At 39.5% G+C, this 16,090-nt stretch overlaps 2 protein-coding genes across 2 annotated transcripts; one reads left to right on the top strand and one right to left on the bottom strand.

Moving 5' to 3' along the window:
• Positions 1-1,132: 1,132 nt before the first annotated feature.
• On the top strand, positions 1,133-5,474 carry LOC124864388 (hydroxyacylglutathione hydrolase-like protein). Its single transcript, XM_047359166.1, has 8 exons — positions 1,133-1,434; positions 1,690-1,754; positions 2,466-2,583; positions 2,658-2,766; positions 2,905-3,008; positions 3,879-3,980; positions 4,992-5,071; positions 5,250-5,474. The coding sequence occupies exons 1-8, from the start codon at positions 1,330-1,332 to the stop codon at positions 5,359-5,361; spliced, it is 795 nt and encodes a 264-aa protein (XP_047215122.1). The 5' UTR covers positions 1,133-1,329; the 3' UTR covers positions 5,362-5,474.
• Positions 5,475-9,878: 4,404 nt separating this feature from the next.
• Positions 9,879-16,090, bottom strand: LOC124864377 (cytosolic Fe-S cluster assembly factor narfl-like). The gene is made up of 11 exons (XM_047359150.1): positions 16,015-16,090; positions 15,261-15,356; positions 14,828-14,971; positions 14,609-14,738; positions 14,391-14,525; positions 13,992-14,110; positions 12,843-12,972; positions 12,684-12,756; positions 12,460-12,597; positions 12,087-12,244; positions 9,879-10,334 (listed from the first exon to the last, which is right to left on the bottom strand). Exons 1-11 carry the CDS (start codon positions 16,078-16,080, stop codon positions 10,093-10,095), a joined length of 1,431 nt encoding a protein of 476 aa, XP_047215106.1. The 5' UTR covers positions 16,081-16,090; the 3' UTR covers positions 9,879-10,092.

The raw sequence follows: 16,090 nt of genomic DNA on the forward strand, positions 1-16,090 counted from the left end.
GTGGGATATTGTGAAGAGAACGTTGAGAGACTCAAGACCCAACACTCTGGATGAGCTAAACGCCGCTATCGAAGCATCCTGGGCCTCCATAAGACCTCAGCAGTGCCACAGGCTGATTGCCTCCATGCCAAGCCGCATTGAAGCAGTCATTTCTGCAAAAGGATTCCCGACCAAGTATTGAGTGCATAACTGTACATGATTATTTGAAGGTTGACGTTTTTTGTATTAAAAACACTTTTCTTTTATTGGTTGGATTAAATATGCTAATTTTGTGAGATAGGAATTTTGGGTTTTCATGAGCTGTATGCCAAAATCATCCGTATTAAGACAATAAAAGACCTGAAATATTTCAGTTAGTGTGCAATGAATCTAAAATATATGAATGTTAAATTTTCATCATGACATTATGGAAAATAATGAACTTTATCACGATATGCTAATATTTTGAGAAGGACCTGTAAATCAACTTTTTAAGTTTGATCGAAGTGCCAAGTCCCTCTCGTTATTCATTTATCTGGTGAGATTCAGGTGGGGGCTCAATCAGCATGTATTCGACAGAGCAATATTTTTTTACTTGTAGGGATTTTTCGTGGGGAATTTCAATAGGGATGTCCCTGTGTCATTCCATTTTAGTATACATATAATTTGATTTATGGAGTAATTTGTGTTGATTTCTTTCTTTATGTAAATTACTACCAACATTTATTGTGAATTTTATATCAACAACCCTATTAAAACGTTTACTGGAATAAACACGTTCACTACCAATTATTATGCAAACTAAATTTGATTCAAGCAATACTTATCTCATTGTAAGATAAATTACTAGTATATATTATGCCGTGCGGGTGATATTGCTTCCCGCTAGTAAAATATAAAAATGATCATGTCATGAATTTTCAATCATTCATATTTGTTGAACTGAGGTGACTGATTGTGTTTTGGGCCCCATACAGCCTTGAATCTCTGACTGACATCATACGAAAAGAAATTATCTATTTTTTTAAAGCCTCATAAATACACTCGACAACCTTCCAAGCTGATCTGTATTAAACATTCCTGTAATTCTTACCAAAATGATATTTCCGGAGAGAGTTGAATTTGTCTGACTCGATTAAAAGGCCTGCGCTATGACGCAATGACCTGATTAGGTCACCATAACTTCCTGGTCTTAATGAAGTCTCTTGCAAATCGATGCGCTTTGATTGCATTTTAATCACACAAGCTAATGACAGGCGGTTAACTGGTTTGTAGCCAGTTAGCACAGGTATTCCAAGAGGTGTGTTGTCTTCAGGTAGCGTGGCGTGCGTGCATGCGTGCGTGGGAGCCATGAAGGTGAAGGTGATCTCCATCCTGGAGGACAACTACATGTACCTGGTGATAGAGGAGCAGAGCAAGCAGGCCATAGCTGTGGACCCCGCTGTCCCCCACCGGGTGAGACATCACTGGGATTCAAACTGGGAGATAAAATACTGGGACTTTTTTTTTTTTTTTTCCTGTTTCACCAAATTTGAAATAAATTTTGAATTGAGGACATTTTAACGCTGGGAAAACACACTTAAATGAAAGAATTAGAGAAACGAAACCCGCTACCTGAATATTAAACAGCAGTTTGATCATTTAATCAGTGATATATTAATTATATAGTGCTTCACTGATGATCTGTTTGTTTTTTGTTTTTTTTGGCAGCTGCTGGAAATAGTCAAAAGAGAAGGCTTGTCTCTCATTGCCGTTCTCACAACGCATTATCACTGGTAAGATCTGTGTTCGGGTCCAAACAAACCTTAGTCCATTATTATGTTCATTTTGCCTCTAGCTGGTTTTATTCATTCTTTTAATGAAATATTTAGGCATTTTTATACAGATAACCCCCAGTTGTGTCTTTTGAACCACACCGGTTTAAAAAGTTATCTAAATTGATCCAATGCCTAACACATAATTGCCTTTTTTCAAGACTTGAGGTAATATTCTATTCTATTGGAGAACAAATATCTATTCTATTCATTTGATTTGGTTTAATAGATTTAAACAAATTACACAACAAACACCTGCTAAATTTAGCTGTAGTTTTCAAAGCTTTATCATTCAGAATATTTTACCTTTTTGCAGTTCTGTTCTTTAAAGATTAACACAACTACAAGATTATCTTAACAAGACTAACTGGTGGTGCTTTTTTAGTTTCAAAACAGTGACTGTCTGTGTTTTTTGCATCTGGAAATATTTCCAAATAACCAAATTTCTTGTAAGCGAGGGAAAAGCACAGTTGCCAGCTGACTGGCAGTGCGCAGCAACAAATGAGAGAGAGCCATCATGCAGAACCCTATGCTCCATACAGCCGAGAACACTCCAGGTCACTCCAGTGCTGTCTGTGATATCTCATGAAAGCCTCAATTTACCCTGATACGGGTAACCGGATCATGCCTACATGCAACTGAGCTGTTTTGATTTTCTCTCCGTGTCTGCAGGGATCACGCCCGTGGGAATGAGGCTCTGGTGAAGGAGGTCCCTGGCCTCAAGGTTTACGGGGCAGATAATCGAATAAAGGGGCTGACAGATAAAGTCACAGACTCTCAGGAACTGAAGGTAAGCAGACTTTAGCACTAATAACTCTCACCAGCTATGGTTACAGTTTGTGATGGTATTTTCTCCAATTGCAGTTTAACTCCATTAATGTCAGGTGCCTGTTTACTCCTTGCCACACCTCTGGTGATATGTGCTACTACATTTGGGAGGATGAGTGTACAGATGCCCCCGCTGTGTTCACAGGTAAATGTAGAGAGCTGGAGAACCAGTTAAATACATTTTTGCATGGAGAAATGAAGCCATAACCAGCTGTTTCTGTTTGCTGCAAGGGGTTTTTGACCAGTTCTGTGTAACATCTCACTCTTGTCTTTTGGCTTTCAGGAGACACGCTGTTTATTGGTGGATGTGGGAGGTTCTTTGAGGGTACAGCAGAACAGATGCACTACAACCTCACCAAAGTTCTTGCTTCCTTACCTCAAGAAACGGTGAGTTGGCCAAACAATACAATATTTGTCCTGCAATGGTCAGTCAAGCATAATCTTTCCAACTTCATAGTGTTAGGCCATTTTTACACCAAATTAGGATTGGCACACTGTCTCCAGAACCACCATGACCGTTTGATTATGGATTGAGGAAAATCTAATTCCAGTGCAAAGTGGATCACGATGTTACTCTTGGTCTTAGTGCTCATCAAATACTTTATTTATTGCTGCGTTCATGGCCATATACCTACCTAGGCACCTTTGTTTGCTTTTTTTTCATTCCTTATTGCTAAATATGATACAGGACTTTTCTTTGGGAGCTTGACGGGTACACTCTGCATTTGAACTGCTGCCAGAAAAATCACAACTTCCTTTGGTCAACTAGCCTATGCACAATTTGGAGGAGTGAGCGCTTTTCCCCAGCTAGGATCCCTGTTCCACGGGGAGCCCAGTGCAAACCGATATCCGTGTACAGAGGGTCTGATCATGGCCTTGTATTTATTGACTGTTTCAGCTGCTTATTTATAGCCTTTCAGTTGCAGCGATTCCTGTGACAGGAAGCAACGTGCAAAGCAACTCTGTTGCAAATAGTGGTATTTTAAATTATTTGGTAGCACTGCCAACCTGATATGGGTATGAGTGTGAGTAAGTTGTTGCCTTGGCCCGTCCCCAGCAAAGCCAGTTCTGCTTCAGATTATCTGATGACCAGCTACCACTGCTGCACCCTCCAAGACCCTGCAGAGACCAACTGTGTCATGTCTGATTTTTATTGTTGTGGCGCAGTCTAGGTCAGTTGTGAAAGGGATTTTGATGCCAAAATACTGATGCCGTAATATGAATATTTTTAAATGAGAGTTTCCTTTTGATCTGTAGAAGGTGTTCTGTGGACATGAGAACACCATCAAGAACCTAAAGTTTGCCGTGTTGGTGGAACCAGAAAATGAAAAGGTTAAAGAGATGCTGAGCTGGGCCAGGGTAAGTAAAAGGCATTAAAACGACTAAAGAACAATGCTGTCTACATACCTTCACTGCATGTGCAATCAGATAAATAACTTAAAGTAATTAAAGGGGTCAATAGAGGTCAATACCAGGTAATCACTGTAATTCTTATCAGGCATTGGTTAAATCAAAGGAAAACAAGGATTTCTGCCACATAAAAAGCTGTAAAAAAAACTACAGATTACTTCTAGAATTACAAATTTTCCTTTACTTTTGCTTTTTTGTTACCCTTAAATTTTCAGATCATCAAACAAATTTAATTTTCAGACAAAGATAACCTGACTGCAGTCAAAATCAGCACCTGAAACCTTTAATTTAGTCAGGTTATCTTTGACATTGTACAATTGTTGTCATGTGGCTGGGTTTTATTGGAACCAGTGAAAATACAGTTGCTCTCCTGTGTTAAGTAATACACATGATGATATGAAGAAATACATGAGAAATGAAATACAGATTTAGATTTAGTCAATTGTTTAACATTACATGCAGGCAAGAAAAAAATAAATTACACATGGGCCACTTTTTTTAATTAAATTTACAGCATTTTGAGAAAAAAAACTGATCTAAAGAGAATACAGCTGATATTTCCAGTTATTTTGAAAGTAAATGAAATGAAAGAAAATATAATCATATAATATGTGTATAACGGCTCAAACTGGACTCAAGAACTTGTTTTATAAATAAAATCTTCAGATTAAGAGAATTTGCCCTCTAATTGCATGTCTTTTAAAAGGAAAAACAAATTCAGACAAAATTCATAGGATGACCGACTCTTTTAAAGACTTTATGAACAAGTTTACATTTCAGATAATCAATACTTAAGTCTTAAATGTTTATTTATTCATAGTAGGTCAAATACTACGCAGTATTACAGCGAGTCATTTGTTAATAGTTTATGGCATAAGAAAAACTCCGGCAACTGGAATTTAGCCTTTTTTATTTAGTTTTCACCGCATGGATTCTTTACTCTCCTTCTTGGCCCTCTAGGCGAGAGACGACGATGACAAACCAACCGTGCCATCCACACTAAAGGAGGAGTTTGATTACAACCCTTTTCTCCGCCTCTCGCGAGTTTTGATGTTTAGCTTGTATACAGTATGTATGGAACGAGGAAGGGATGCCTAGATGAAAATAATTCGACTGTGTGTCTTCATTTCATGAAAGTATTTGAAACATTTCTTAAAATGTGTTTTTAATTTTACATTTCCAGTGTTATTAATTCTTATTTAATTATTTTTATTGCAGGGAGAAAGCCGTGCAGAAGTTCACAGGGAAGACAGACCCTGTGGAGGTGATGAGGGTCCTGAGAAAGGAGAAGGATAAATTCCAGAAGCCCAAAGACAGACTACCCCCTTAGGCCATGTTGGCTTTGCAGTGGGGGCTACTTATGAGCTCTAAGGATCATTTAAGTTCAGCGCTCAAAGAGAACAACTGAATGCTTTATTACATTAAAGACTGTGGCGCATTGTAGCTGTGTGTCTTAGCTTAAAGGCGGCCATATTGTGGGAATTTTATTTTTGTTATAAACAAGCATTTTTGCACACTTGACACCAGGCTGGCACACAGAATTGTGCTATTTAGTTTGACCCTCTCCCCATAAATCCCTTTATCTAAAGCAACACTGATAAATTTTGAAGGAATTATTTATTTTTAAACAGGGATTGAGCGGAACGTTGTAGGCTATGTGGAGCATAGGGTACCACACAATGCCTCTCCCTCACTTCTGAATTTTGAAGTACACCAGAGGGAGATCAAGTCAGAGAGGCCAGACTGAGATGGTTTGGTCCTGTACAGAGGAGGGGTGGTAAAGGATGCCGAGGCTGGAATTATGGATGGAGTGAAGGAGAACATGAATGTAGTGGGTAATGAGAGAAGATGTGATTAGATGGAGACTGATGACTCGCTGTGGCGACCCCTGAAACAGAAAAGCCGAAAGGAAAAAAAAAAGAGCATACCAAATACGAACAACGTATGACTGCGTATCTCAAAATTATACCAGTCCAAAAAATAAAAATGGTTTTTGCTCAAAGGCTTTATTAAAAGAGAGGCATATAGTTGTTTTCTACATTTGTGGCTCAGGAACAAGAACTGGATGCGGGTCACTCTTCAAAAAAGCTTGCTGTATTTAGCTGACTACTAATAAGTTTGCTCAAATCTGCTTCTGAGTAAAAGCAGCGGAAGGATTTTGGTCCTATTTACTATTAAATTAAAGTAAAAGCAAAAGGCGTGGTTAATAAAAGAAACATATTATATATTTATTGTCAGAAGAAAACTGAAGTGTGTCCTGCATCACAGCACTATTGTTTACAGACATGTAGACAGACAAAATCAAAAAGTACACATGGTAAGGTGAGCAGATGATTTTCCTACAATCTTAGAGCAATTTTTCTATTGATGAAGCAGATATTGCATTCTTTCAAAACAATTGTAACTGAGGTATAAAACAAAAGAACTTCATTGCATAGTATTATACCTAAAATTTTGCATTTCAAGAAGGTTTTAATTTCTCTGTAAAAAGTGTCCATCTGTATCAACCACCTGCACTGGCGAGCCACATTTGTGTCAACTATGGTGAGGGCCACACAAGAAAATTCCAGGAGCCAAAAATGACCCCGAACCACACTGAACGGTCAACGTGCCTCTGCAACACATGCACCTTTTTCCAGCCCACGATACCAGCGCTCACTCGCTACTAGAGCCATTAAATTGTGCAATGCAAGGTTTTGGGACTTTACTAATATTTTTGAAGCAAAAGCAAGAGTTAATGAACTGATTTGCTTTTAAAAACTCTGGAGATAGTGACACGATTACAGTGAGCGCTTCGAAGCAGTTAGTATACAGGTCCTTCTCAAAATATTAGCATATTGTGATAAAGTTCTTTTATTGTCTTAATACAGATGATTTTGGCATACAGCTCATGAAAACCCAAAATTCCTATCTCACAAAATTAGCATATCATTAAAAGGGTCTCTAAACGAGCGATGAACCTAATCATCTGAATCAACGAGTTAACTCTAAACACCTGCAAAAGATTCCTGAGGCCTTTAAAACTCCCAGCCTGGTTCATCACTCAAAACCCCAATCATGGGTAAGACTGCCGACCTGACTGCTGTCCAGAAGGCCACTATTGACACCCTCAAGCAAGAGGGTAAGACACAGAAAGAAATTTCTGAACGAATAGGCTGTTCCCAGAGTGCTGTATCAAGGCACCTCAGTGGGAAGTCTGTGGGAAGGAAAAAGTGTGGCAGAAAACGCTGCACAACGAGAAGAGGTGACCGGACCCTGAGGAAGATTGTGGAGAAGGGCCGATTCCAGACCTTGGGGGACCTGCGGAAGCAGTGGACTGAGTCTGGAGTAGAAACATCCAGAGCCACCGTGCACAGGCGTGTGCAGGAAATGGGCTACAGGTGCCGCATTCCCCAGACCTGGGCTACAGAGAAGCAGCACTGGACTGTTGCTCAGTGGTCCAAAGTACTTTTTTTGGATGAAAGCAAATTCTGCATGTCATTCGGAAATCAAGGTGCCAGAGTCTGGAGGAAGACTGGGGAGAAGGAAATGCCAAAATGCCAGAAGTCCAGTGTCAAGTACCCACAGTCAGTGATGGTCTGGGGTGCCGTGTCAGCTGCTGGTGTTGGTCCACTGTGTTTTATCAAGGGCAGGGTCAATGCAGCTAGCTATCAGGAGGTTTTGGAGCACTTCATGCTTCCATCTGCTGAAAAGCTTTATGGAGATGAAGATTTCATTTTTCAGCACGACCTGGCACCTGCTCACAGTGCCAAAACCACTGGTAAATGGTTTACTGACCATGGTATCACTGTGCTCAATTGGCCTGCCAACTCTCCTGATCTGAACCCATAGAGAATCTGTGGGATATTGTGAAGAGAACGTTGAGAGACTCAAGACCCAACACTCTGGATGAGCTAAAGGCCGCTATCGAAGCATCCTGGGCCTCCATAAGACCTCAGCAGTGCCACAGGCTGATTGCCTCCATGCCACGCCGCATTGAAGCAGTCATTTCTGCCAAAGGATTCCCGACCAAGTATTGAGTGCATAACTGTACATGATTATTTGAAGGTCGACGTTTTTTGTATTAAAAACACTTTTCTTTTATTGGTCGGATGAAATATGCTAATTTTGTGAGATAGGAATTTTGGGTTTTCATGAGCTGTATGCCAAAATCATCCGTATTAAGACAATAAAAGACCTGAAATATTTCAGTTAGTGTGCAATGAATCTAAAATATATGAATGTTAAATTTTCATCATGACATTATGGAAAATAATGAACTTTATCACAATATGCTAATATTTTGAGAAGGACCTGTAGAAATGTCTTGTTATTGGGTTTGGGCCCAGTGTAAAAAGGCTCCAAGATGGAAATCCCACCATGATTTATTTCATTTGTCTGTGCAAAAATGAAATAAAAATCTAAAAAAATTGATTTTAAAAAACCCTCTATATCACCTCCCTCATGCCAAACAGGTGGTTGTCCCAGATAAATTTATTATGCTTATGTTTCCATAATGTCCACATGCAATCCTTCTAGTAATGTAATGATGTAGGATTAATTGCTCTATCATGTTGGTAATGACTATAAAGTTTGTGTGCTGAGCGTGTTTTACCAGGGTGTGGGTGGAGGGTTCGAACAACGTATTTTAATTTCCATTATTTTAAAAATAATGTGTTTAGAAACAAACGTTTAAGATACGAATTGCCTGTTGGAATTTCTATTCAGAGGTTAAATCATGTTTTTTTTTTTTGTCATTCTGCTCTTACAGAGAAACACTGGGAATATAAGCTGATACTAGTAAGGCTGTCTGCTCGGGTAAAGCATGCAGTCTGCAGCTTCACACACTGAGCCTGCTAACTGCAGTTTGTTCTGACGGATGCCGCCCCGTTTGTTTCAGTGCCGTCCCTGATGGTTTTTCATGACCAGCAATTTTTACAGCTGAATTTTTTTCTTGTAAGCAAGAAAAAAAAAGAGCTTTCTTTCAGCCAGCTGACCAGCAGTGCTCACCAACAAGTGGGGTAGGAGCAGAGCTGAGAATAAAGCCTAAGTCAATCAGGAACTTTCTTCAGCATCTCATTTAAAAGTACCTACTGATCTGCAGGAGCATTATGTTATGATGGAAATTTTTACAATTTGTCAACATGTGGCTTTCTAAAATCTTAACAAAAACCGGCCTATTGCCTGCTCTAAATTCAGTAAATGCTCATGTTTGTTTCCATATTTCTAATGTAGAAATGTTTTGCACCCAGCAGTGTCTTCTGATTTCATTTTCCAAAGAAACTAACATTAAATCCTTTAATTATTTCTTGTGCCAATATTAACCCTGATCTATGATTCCTTTTTTAGATTTGCGTAAAATATTTTCTGCTGGTAGCCTTCCTAGAGCTCCTAGCTGCTCAGAATAGTTACTCTGTTGGTTAAGTTGTTTTTGACTTTAGCACTTAAACCTCCCGATGTATTGGTGTTGGCTGAAATTTCCAGATCTGATAGATAATATATGAGTTTGGTAAATATTTCTATTGACTGGATTTTATCGCACAGATTTAGGGAAACTTGACCTTTCTACCAAATGGGTAGAGAAAGGGCTCTGAAAATAAATGGTGGCTTTTCCACCCCAAGTTCACCTCTAAACTAACAAAGCCTCCAACTTCACACCCAAAATATATAAAAAAAATCAGTCTGAACCCACTTCCTGTGTTTCATTGATTAAATAACACTATTTAACATAATTAAATAGTTCATTTTTTTTTCAAACTGTATAAATATACATGTAATTAACAATGATGATATTTTACCCATTTACGATTTGAAATGACATGTTCAAAGTGTAACAGGTCCCCCAAAAAAGGCATTATTAGCCAGTTATGTGGACAATAAACAGTTAATTTATTCACAGTCCAAAAGCATTGGTATTTCATAGGAAAAAAGCTAAAAGAACAGTGCATACATGAACAATCTGCTCATAATTCTTATCTCTAGAGAAATAAATGTTCACCTTTGCTATGCTCCTTTGTCAGCACCAAATGTGAGTGCAAAATAAAAGTCTGCAAACATCATCTTGGCTTGACAAGAACATGGATCACCACTTTATAGTGAGCCCGTTGGTCATTTTCTCCACAGTGTGGTACTGTGTGTGCAGCAACTGTTTGGCTCTCTCCTCTCCCAGGGTGTGAAGCCAGGTTTCATACAACTCTGCGACGCGGGTGTCATTTTCTGGCAACAGGGGGCGCTCTGCCTTGTAGAGTTCCTCAACCAGGTGGAGAAGATCCTTTTGGTTTTGACTAGATGAGGGCTTCACCTGCCCACCACCATTTAGACAGCCTGCAAGACAATGCATGATATATGTTCAATTAGACAAGGAGTGCTTAATATATATGATTATGTTGGTCCTGTTTTTATGTTATTCATTAGATGATACAACCTCAGTGATTGTATTTAATGTATCTGTTTTTTTTACATGCATCTGACATGAAAACAACATTTTTAATTATGTCCTATGCATTTAATGAGGTACCAAAGTACTCAAATGAAATTAAATGTTAGTTGTATTGCTAATGAATTTAATTGTCTGATAATAAAAAGCCAATTTAAAGAAAATAAAAACCTTTCTTATAAAATTTGAAGAAAATGTGCCAAAAGCAGTACATTACAAGAATAAATACTTTAACAAATAAATAAAACCCTAACAATCTCCTTCCTGTTGATTGAACCACAGTTTGTTGTTTTTTGTTGGATGAACTTGATTCATACAACATGTAGCAAATATGCACATAATATGTAATTATGAATGCTATGGAAGTTCACATGTTAGTGTTAGAGCTGCAGAAACAAAAAACCTATGTAAAATTTGAATCACTTTAGCAATATCTTGTTAGTTGACAGCAAGTAAACAGACCTGACCTGCATGCTAAGGAGAAATCTAGACAATCTAGGTTTTATAGATCTATATCCTTCAGACATAGGCAAGCACGTGCTTAAATTATATCTGGGACATGCAGGACTCAGTGTACAGAGTCATTTTGTGTAGTGACATGACGTTCTGTACTTCGGCACAGATCAGTTATTCCTGCATTGAAACACCATCACAATTTGTCTGGCAAAGTTTAAAACATTATATTGTTTCTGTGGCTGTTTAAAGTTGTGCCTGAGTTAATTAGAAAGTTAATTAGAGCTGTTAATGAAATGAACTGTGTTCCCGCCTTTACATTTTCTCCAACTCAAAAACTAGGGCTTTCATTTTTTTATTTAAAGACATGGAAATTTGCTTGTTTTGAACTGTGATCATCTCCTGATTCCAATTCTTATTGAACATTTTATATTGTTGCAAAACAGAAAGTTTTGACTACCAAAGAATGGTAAAAAAAAATCCTTTGAGATGTAAACACAAACTTGTAACTATTATGAACTGTAAGGGGTAATAAAATATTGTGGAACGAGGGTGACTTAGTTATACGATACGAAACAAAGATGGCTGCAGAAGCAGCAGATATCCACGGTGCGCAGTGAAAGCTGAAGCAGGAGAAAGATGTTTCGGCAGCAGAAACTGATGCGGATAACATGTTCAGGATGGTTCGAAAGTGCTTATAGTAGCTCCACTACAGGAGCCATTAACTCTCAACATTTTGCTTTAACACAAGTACTTCTGTGTTTCTTTGTGTGTCTGCTCAGTCTTTTCTAGCTCAGTCTTTTCAAGCTCCTAATGGGCGGCGGCAAATGCGGGTTTCATCCTATTAAATGGGGGTTTTCCTTTCCACTGTTGCAACATGCATGCTCTGTATGAGGGATTGCCGCTAAGTTAATGACTCAGTGCTATCAACTGTCCACTGTCGCTACACCCTCATTGAAGTTGTACGATTCTGACTCAATGCAATCTGCTGGGTTTCCTTATATAGAAACCTTTTTCACTAATTTAAATAATAAACTGAACCTGACTGCACTGTTTAATAGCTACGATCAAGTTAGAATGCATTAAGTCGACTTTGAATCCGTCTGTACGAGTGGAACAAGAAGGCCAGTTCCTATCCCTTCTGACCCACTTTACAGCGCTTCAAGGCAGAAATTCTGCCCCTTTACCTGACGGGCAGGCCATAACTTCCACAAAATGGTAGGGCGACTTTCCCCTCTTGAGTTTCTGCACGAGGTTCTGAATGTTGCGGAAACCATATGTTGAGGCGAAACACAACAGGACGGTGCCATCTCTCTCCAGTCTCACCTCTTGGAAGTCTTTATTCCTGCACCACAGAGTAGGAAAAGAGAAATACACTCAATCATAAGTTTGTTTTTAAATTAAAAAAGATTAGCCTTTTATCTGAATGGGACATGTGACATTATAATTAATTGTGTGACAGTTCTTAGTTTCACAGGAATAAGTAATTCAACTGAGTCAGACCAAACTGATCTGTTGGACGTTTACCAAATGCTAGTTCATTCCTGAAGGCCCCCTCACCTGAGCGTCTTGTAGGTGAGCTCCTTCACCTCCTCTCCGAACAGCTGTTTAGCAGCATATGTGAACACATGATGGAGGTAACCTCCCGAGCCACTCCCAGCATGCCTCAGGAACTCATCCCCACACACGCTGCTGAACCTGCGTTAAATATACACAGTGTGTAGCTTGAACTGCTTTAGGTGAGAAGGAAGGAGAGCATCAAAACAAGATGGAATAAAACTTGCATTGTATCCAGGGCTACAGGCTCAACATCAGAAAGAGACACATTGTGCTCCTCCAACATTTTCTGAACCTCTCCTGCGGTAGAAAAGAGAGTCTATGAGAACAAGGACAGTGTTTTTCTTTCCATAAGCATTAGGACATAGTGAGGGCGGCTGAAGTACCCGAAGTGATGACACAATCCACCTCTTTGGTCTCAGATTTACTCAAGTAGAAGTCGGAGCGAGAAGCCTCGAGTTTCTTGTCAAAGCAGGGCATCACCGCCACGTGGTAGATCTGCTGTGGACTAAGGCCCTAACAAACAAGCAAACCCCAGATAGCTCAGCAACTCCTCCCTATTATGTCTACTTACAAGCCTCACAAAAGTATTCATAATAATCCATTCTTTGCCTAAATACCTAAAGCTTGGATGGAGAGTGTCTTTTAAAGTACAATTCCTAGACTTGATGTAGCTCTGGACTTTAACTAGGCCATTCTAACATATAAATATACTTTGTTCTAAGCCATTCTGTTTTAGCTTAGACTGTATGTGTGGGACAAATGTAATCCTGTCTTAAATTTATAATTTCTTTTTTTATGTATTTTGGCAGCACTAGTGACCTTTATTTTTCAGATTTCAGTAAGTTAACAGGAAAGGGGTGGAGAGAAGGGGAAGACAAGCGGCAAAAGTCACCTGGGCCAGGAGTCGAACCTATTATAGGCTATGTCGAGAACTGAAGCCTCTAAATATAGGTCGCACATTTTTACCTCTTAGCCACCATCTCAGGTTTCTACAAGCAGTTCTTCTAGGATTGCCCCTTATTCTTCTCTATTTATTATTTATTCTCATTAACTCTGACCACCTTTCCGTCTCTGCAGAAGGGAGCATCACCATAACATGATGCTGCCACCACCATGTTTCACAGGGCAGATGGGGTTTTCCAATAATGCCAGAAAGTTCAATTTTGGTCTCATCAGATTAGACCACCTTTGTAGATGTTGGATGTGTGTGTCCCTTACATGGCTTGTGGCAAACTCCAAACAAGACTTTCTCACAATGGCTTTTGTCTTCCCACTTCCATAAGGGTCAGATTTGTGGACTGCATGACTAATAGTTCTCCCACCTGAGCTTTGGATTTCTGCAACCCCTCCAGAGCTAGCATGGGCCTCTGATTACAACTTGCCTTTTTTTCTGTTACTTAAATTCTCACAACAATACAATGTACGTCGTGGTTGCAACATGAAAAAATCTGAAAAAGTTCAAGCGCTGGGAATACATTTGCGTGGCACTGTATATTCACAACTGTAACTATCAATATAGGTCCAAAGCATACCTGCTGTTCTGCAAAATAGCTTTTCACCAGAGAGCCCATCATCTGCTGTGGAGAGCGAGTGGTGCTGATATATGGAAGTATATACTCGCCATGTGTCTTCTCTGCATAACAGATCCAACCTGAACAACGAGTACAGGGATTGTCGGACATGCCGATGGTCAGTGAACAAACCAAAATAATTTTATGGCTCAACTTCATTATGAAAAGTGCTCCTTATCAAACACAGAACATACAAGTACAAAACATATCTTTGGTTATTTTCATTTTATTAATCTAGACAACAGAATCAGCTTCATTTTTTGCTTTGATTAGAAATATTTTAGCATTTGTTCCCCACAATTACTTTGAGATACTTTGTTGAGTTTTGGGCTCCTGCTGTGTTTGGCTTTCCTGCTGTACCTGGACAGGCAGATGTCAGCATGGGCAGGGCTTTGTTGTCCTGCTCCTTCCGACTGAAACGCTCCACAAACTCTCTCTCGCTCTCCAGCAGGCTGAACGACCGACTGAAGCTGGTGTCATACACATGATGAACACCTGGAAAACAACATTTCAGATAAAAAAACTAGTCTGCCTCAATCGTGAATAATTTAATAAAAGATTTTTAAAAAGGCACACACCAAGCCCTTTGAGGAAAGAAGCGAGCCTCCCGCCAGCCTCACTACTGCTGAGGTTGTAGTGTGCTGCAAGGGAGGCTCTGGACTGTGGCGATACTGACACCACTACAACCTTCTGCTCTGTCTCTTTGGTCTGTGGGGGAGGACGAAATGTTACTGACAAAAAGCAATAACACACTGAATCAAGGCTTAAAAGGGCTGCCAAACCCAACACAGCTGCACCTTATTATTCCGCAGCACTTTTAAAAGCTCCTCGTGACTTTGCTGCGTGATGAGGACGCTCTCGGCTGAGGTGATGCAGCCACTGCAGGCCAAACAGTCATTCAGAGTGATCTTGGCTCTCTCCAGCTTTTGTTTTCCTCCATCCTTCAACAACAAGTGGGATTAATTCAAAGGGCACAATAAGAGTTGAACAATTCCCCAAATAGTTTGAAGGGTAAGGTCCCTTCACACAGGATTAAGATTCCTCTATGTTTCAAACACTTCTGTGCACAGAGCACACACCTGCTCCGTTAAGGGTAACTGTGAGCAAACTGCAATACTGATGCAGCCTAGAAGACCCTGCAGAGACCATTCATGTTCTAGCTGATCTGATTTTTAATGACAAGGTGCAGTTTTAGTCTGGTGTAAAGGGGACATCAAGTCTGATACCAACCTGGATGATTTGTACGTAACTTCCATCATCCTCAATCTGTATTTTGGCCACAGATTTACCTTGTTTCTTCTCTACTTTGACCGGTTTGACACATTCCTATGAGACAAAACAAAACGAAACAAGTAAAAAAAGTCAACTAAACCTTGACTCACTTTTGGTTGGGTATTCATATAGTGGACACTGAACTTGCTACTGCAGATTTCTGACAAAAATATCAAGTAATTTAAATGTTTTGTGTGCATTTTCTTTCCCACAACTAAAACCATTCCTAACAGTTTGCTCTCACTGTATTTCTCCTCTGATTCCATCTCCTAAAGGTAGCAATCGCTACTTCTAAGCTGCTTTGTTTCCTACAATCTCATCTCTATCAGCAAGATGCTGGTTGGGAGCTATGAGAGAAATATGCATTTTTCTTTTGCATAGATATGATTTAAAGGTACGATTAGCAGGCTAACCCCGACTTACCGTCGGATTTTAAGACTTTATTTAGCATTTTGTAATCAGTAAAACCTCAACCAATTAGTAAACATCGATTTATGACGATTTTTAGACAATAATCGATTAATGTTGAACGTTATTTATGGGCCACTACTCAAAAAACTAGCACAGGCGACAAGAACTACACAGCCAACTGCTAGCTACTTCAGCATGTTTTTTCGCCATTGAAATCAGATACAAAAGGCAGACGAATAATTCATGTTTATCTCCTTCATCCTAAATTAATCTCGTTAAACGTCGTGTTAAAGTATCCGACCTGAGACGGGGTGATAAAATCGTCGAGATCTGTCAGCTGCAGGACACCGCTGAGGTGAGACGCCATATTTACTGCC

This window comes from Girardinichthys multiradiatus, chromosome Y (genome assembly GCF_021462225.1).
Source record: "Girardinichthys multiradiatus isolate DD_20200921_A chromosome Y, DD_fGirMul_XY1, whole genome shotgun sequence".
Classification (NCBI taxonomy): Eukaryota; Metazoa; Chordata; class Actinopteri; order Cyprinodontiformes; family Goodeidae; genus Girardinichthys; species Girardinichthys multiradiatus.